The 5,618-nt window shown below is 54.3% G+C and overlaps 1 protein-coding gene across 1 annotated transcript; it reads left to right on the top strand.

The window, feature by feature from the left end:
* The first annotated feature begins 567 nt into the window (after window positions 1-567).
* LOC142143215 (uncharacterized) lies at window positions 568-5,291 on the top strand. Its single transcript, XM_075200927.1, has 3 exons — window positions 568-1,046; window positions 3,473-3,643; window positions 4,726-5,291. Exons 1-3 carry the CDS (start codon window positions 683-685, stop codon window positions 5,289-5,291), a joined length of 1,101 nt encoding a protein of 366 aa, XP_075057028.1. The 5' UTR covers window positions 568-682.
* The last annotated feature ends 327 nt before the right edge of the window (window positions 5,292-5,618 follow it).

Below are 5,618 nucleotides of genomic sequence, written 5' to 3' on the forward strand. Positions count from 1 at the left end.
TCCTTCCTCCGCTAGGCCCAGCGGTTCCCCTCCCTCACCTGCACGGAGATTCAGTGGCAGGCTGAGGGTTCCTCCTGCCCGGGCATCCGCCGAGGGTTATGGTGGCGTTAGCGGGGGTCGCAGAACCGGAAGTGACGGCCGTCACTTCCGGTCGAGGTCAGCTCACGCGGCGGTTTCTCCGGTGGCTGGCGGGCTTGTTATTCCCGGGCAGAGAGCATCCAGAAGAGACAGGTGGTCCTCGGGGGGTAGCATAGCGGCGGGGGGCCCTCCACCCGCTGCTGGTAGAGTTCAGCAGTCCCGCGGGCAGCGGGTTCATGGTGGCCATGTTAGGGCGGGCGGGCATCCTGGTCCTGAGGTGGGGCGACCCCCTCCTCTCCAATTATCCCGGGTTCCAGCGGCAGATAGCTCCTCAACGGGCATAGTGGGAGCCAGTTCAGTCATCAGGGGTAGCAGGAGTAGTTTGGGCCCGATAAGGGTGCAGAATGCAGAGGCAGATTGTGCCTCAGCAGGTTCAGCGGCACATAGGGTTCATAGCAGGGGCAGCAGTGTGGTTCGGGGGGAGGCATCAGTGGCCCCTGTGGGTTCTGGTGTTAGGGGCATCCCGGTGGGAAGAGGGGGGTCCTGTCACTCAGTCTCCGGGGAGCATAGGGGTCAGGTGCGGGGTTCTTCGGGGTCTCAGGTCATGGGTAGGAGCCCAGGGCAACGGTCCTGGTCTGGGCATAGGAGAGGCACGCACGGCTCGGACGAGCGGCGCGAGTCACACGATGGGGGTGTTCCGGTGAGTGAGTCCCTGGGGGCGGAGAATTATAGGGAAGTGTCGGGCTGGGAGCTGGGTCAGGGGGTGAGTTCAGATCATGACAGAGAGCATAGAGCAACGTCCCGTGGTTCCCAGTCTCAAGCTTCTGGTAGTAACATTTCTTTCTCAGCAGTGGCCGGTGAGTATGAGGAGGAGCGTTTCGTTGGAGCGGAGCAAGTCGGCCGTCACCAGGCATGGTCCGGGGACGAAGGCTGGACGCAGGGTTCTGAGACTGGTTCGGCGTTGGCAGGTGAGCGTGATTTGTCTGATGTACCTGATGTGCAATCCGTGTGGTCCGATTGTTATAGCTCTAGTACGGGTTCAGATTTGTCTGGGTCTTCCTCCAAGAAACTGATTAAGAAATTGCGCAAGCATTTTGTACCGCGCGCTGGAGCTAGGCCGGCTGACGGGCGTTTTAGGCAGGCAAGAGGTTCCCGTCTTACAGGTGACGAGGAGCTGCGCTGTGCTAGTACCGGGATACTGCAGGGGGTTAGAATGGTAGTCAGAGACAGAATTCGTAAAGGCCGACTCATTGACATGTTCGCTATGACCAATAAGGGGAAAAAAGCGGTAGCCCAAGCCCTCACACGGGGTGGCGCTGGGGAGACGAGTTATAGGTCATACAAGAACTGGCTTATGGGGGCCTACCTTTTTGCGGCGTGTTATTTAGAAACGCGCCCTACAGAGTGGATGGACATGTTGAAATATTTACACATGATCCATGAGATGTATGCATCATCACGCCCCGGGGTATGGCTGGCCTATGATGAAGCTTTTCGGGAGAAATATGATGGACATGCGAGCCTCATGTTGGGATTCAAGGATGTGGAGGTATGGTTACAGGTGTCCCAAGATGGCGGGGGAGAGTCTTCACAGGGTTCAGGTTGGCGGCGGCCGTCGGGGCGCGGCAGGGGTGCCGTGCCCTTTGAGGGTAGGGGCCGCTGTTTCCCTTTTAACAAGTCCGGTTGCCTGCGCGGAGCGGCGTGTAGGTTCTCACACACCTGCACCCGCTGCGGTGGAGGTCACCCAGCTAAGACTTGTGACAGGCAGAGTCGAGGAGGGGGTGGCGACGGAATCGAACGGCTTCCGGACCTGCGGAAAGCCGCGTCGCCAATTAACGTGGTCAATCTCGGCCGCTGGCTGGACCGCTACCCAATAAGATGGGCTGCGGAATTTTTACGGGAGGGTTTTAGGCATGGTTTTTGGTTACCTATCGAGGGGTCTGTCGAGACCGCCTCGATGGTTAACCTAAAATCTGCGACGGTGTTCCCCGAAATCTTGGCGGAGAAGGTGCGTAAAGAGGTGGCGCTCGGGCGGATGGTTGGGCCTTTTGCGAACCCTCCTTATCGGAGCCTGGTAGTGTCACCGGTAACGGTGGTTCCTAAAAAGGCTGCGGGGAAGTTTCGCCTAATTCAGCACCTCTCTTTTCCAAAGGGTGCATCGGTTAATGATGCCATCCCTGAAAAATTCTGCAGGGTAGTGTATCAGTCTTTTGAGGAGGCGCTGGAGATGGTGAGATCTTTTGGGCCCGGGGCTTTGATGGCGAAGGTTGACATCGAGTCGGCCTTTCGGCTTCTTCCATTGCACCCGGACTCGTTCCCTTTCATGGGTTTCCATCTGAGCGATGGTTACTATGTGGATAAATGCCTCCCTATGGGGTGCGCAGTTTCATGCTCCTTCTTCGAGTGTTTTAGCACGTTTTTACACTGGTGCGTTTGTGCCGGAACCGGTCACCAGGGCGTGGCACACTACCTGGATGACTTCCTTGTAGTGGGCCCAAGCCAGGGACCCACCTGTGGGGATGTTTTGTTTTCACTTAGGGCTCTTTTTCAGTCACTTGGTGTCCCGGTCGCGCATGATAAAACTGAGGGTCCTACTACCCGTTTAGCGTATTTAGGCATCGAGATCGATACGGTCTTGGGTCTTTGTAGGCTTCCAATAGAGAAGGTAGTGAAACTGCGGGAGCTTATAGGGGTGGCGCTTGGGTCTGAAGGGATGTCATTGAAAAGGACTCAGTCTATACTGGGACTTTTTAACTTCGCCTGTCGGGTAATTCCAATGGGTCGTGTGTTCTGTCGGAAGCTGGAAAGGGCAACGTCAGGGCGTAAGGGACCTCACTGTCGAGTACTGCTATCTGCCGAAATCCGGACGGATTTGGCAGTTTGGGATCTTTTCCTGTGGGATTTTAACGGGGTTAGGTTGTGGCCTTCTCTCCCTGTGTCTAGTAAGGAGCTGGAGCTACATACTGATGCGGCAGGGGGTGTGGGCTTCGGGGCATATTTCGCAGGTGACTGGTGCGCTGAGCGGTGGCCAGAAGAATGGGTGCAGGCCGGCTGGACTGCTAACCTGTTGCTGTTAGAAATCTTCCCGATCATAGTCGCCCTTGAATTGTGGGCCCCCAGATTAGTAGGGAAACAGATAGTTTTCTGGTGTGACAATTTGGGTGTCGTGCAAGTAATCAACCGGCAGAAGGCCACCTCTCAGCCGGTCATCACACTTTTGAGGAGATTAGTATGGAGGTGTTTAGTCGATGACATTAGCTTCAGGGCGCAACATGTTCCTGGGGTGGATAATGCGCTGGCAGATTCATTATCTAGGGGGGAATGGGAGAAATTTCGAGCCTTGGCACCTCAGGCATCCCTGTCGGGTTCACCTTGTCCCACTTATATCTGGCAGATTGTCAAGCCGGAGTAGAGGGTCTGGCTGAATCATCATTGGCACCCGCTACCAGGGAGAAGTATCGGTCGGCTTGGCATGACTGGTGTGCGTTCCGGGACCAGGGGCGCGAGTCAGTGGCCTCAGGGCATCAGCTAATGCTAGCGTATATTTGGGCAGGTTTCAAGTCCGGTAAGTCCAAAGCGGCAGTGTCAGGGGCTTTGGCCGGGATATCCTTTTTTACCAGGCTTAGGAATGAGGTCGATTACACGAAAAGTTTTATTATAGCCAAAGCATTAAAGGGTTGGGCGAGGGAGCGCCCTGCGCTTCCGGATGGAAGACGGCCCATCGGTGAGGCTTTGTTGACGGAATTGCTGGGGGCTATTAAGGAAGTAGCACGTGATGCATTTGAGACAGCCTTATTTCGCGCAGCATTTGTCATGCTTTATTTTGGAGCGTTTAGAGTAAGTGAGGTAGTGGCCTCTTCTAAGTCTTGTCCTTTGTCAGGAATGTTGGCGCAGCATGTTATTATTTCCCCTTCCTCAGTATGTTGTAAAATCAGGAGATCAAAGTCTGACCAGTTAGGTAGAGGGCAGTGGGTTACATTGGCCCCAAAGGTGGGTTTCTTAGTTTGCCCTGTTGTTATTATGAACGAATTTGCTGTTATTCGTCCTGTGTCTGCAATTCCGTGGCTGGTGCATGGTGATGGTACCCCCCTCACCCGGTACCAGTTTACGGCAGTGTTTAAGCGTACATTGTCTAAGCTGGGCTTGGACGGATCCCAGTTCGGCACTCATTCATTCAGAATTGGTGCTGCCACGTCTGCAGCTTTGGCTGGGGCATCAGAACGGGCCATACAGGGTGTTGGCAGGTGGAAAACCAAGGTATATAAGCGTTATGTTCGTCCTGCTCTCCTTACCTAAATCTTCCTATCTTTTACATATCTATCTCCTGCGGTGGTGGCACAGGTCTTAGACTTGCTCGGGCCTTTGGAGGTCGGGCTCGAAGGGCTTTCTCCATTTTTTTTCCCACTGGGTTTTATGGTTTCACCTTCGTCTGTGCCTCCGCCCAAAACCTTTTTCCTTCTTTTGTCGGTGTGGGCGTGTTCTTGGGTGTTTGTGTCTGGTGTGCTGAGCATTTGTTAGCTCTTGTGCTTTCTGTGTTTTGTCAAGTTCAAATTTTCAACATCATAGGGGCTCTCTGAGTTCCGTTTCCTGGATGTATGAGCACGTATGGTTGCTGTTGACTAATGTTTGGTTTTCTCCACCCTACAGACCATCGGACCCCGCTGCGCATCTGGGTGCTGGGACACTCTTATATTCACTGGGCTCGATTGCACAGGGCAGCTAAGGATACTTCTCTGTTTAAGGGGGCAATGGTAGTGCAGTGGATAGGTCGTAGAGGTCTTAGATGGTCTGGTTTTCGGCATCTCCTGAGTAGTTATGTTGTCGTTCAAGGGGTACCTCAGGTCTTAGTTATTCATCTGGGTGGTAATGACATAGGAGGGTGCAAGTCGGTGGATTTGATTTTGCGTATCCAGGAGGACTTGGCTTGGGTGCAAGCATCTTGGCCTTCCCTTGTCATTTGCTGGTCGGATATTGTGCCAAGGATGGCTTGGCGTGCGTTTCCTGAAGGGCGTGTTGCTGATGGAGTACGGAGGAAAATTAATTCGGTGGTTTCACGGTTTTTACGTTCCATGGGTGGTTGGCGGATTGTACACCCGAGTATTCGTTATCAGAGCCCCTCGCTATATAGGGGGGACGGAGTTCATTTGAGCGATGAAGGCATGGTTATTTTTGTTCGGGATATCTATGTGTTTTTAGCATCAGAAGGTTTTTAGTATGGTGGCGGGCCGCGGATCCTAGGGATCCGGGCGTGGCCGGAAAAGCAGTACAGTCGACGGCCAGTGGTTTGGGCCCACATTACGGTATTGGGCATGGTGAACCCGCCTCCCTTCGAGTGAATCGGCTATTAGTCTCGGTTTCAGGCACCGCCCTTGTGGGCTGCCCTGTGGTTGCTTCCAGTATAGCCCAGAGGAGGGGCGGGTTCGGTAGATTCAGGACGTGGTGCCCTGTCCAGGTAGATATGTGCGCCCAGGGTTTGATTGGTTGGTCCCCCACTTGAACCCAGGGGTTTGGTTGTTCCCCAGTTTGTAGTCCTAAGGATA

This window comes from Mixophyes fleayi, chromosome 3 (assembly GCF_038048845.1).
Source record: "Mixophyes fleayi isolate aMixFle1 chromosome 3, aMixFle1.hap1, whole genome shotgun sequence".
NCBI classification, from domain to species: Eukaryota; Metazoa; Chordata; class Amphibia; order Anura; family Limnodynastidae; genus Mixophyes; species Mixophyes fleayi.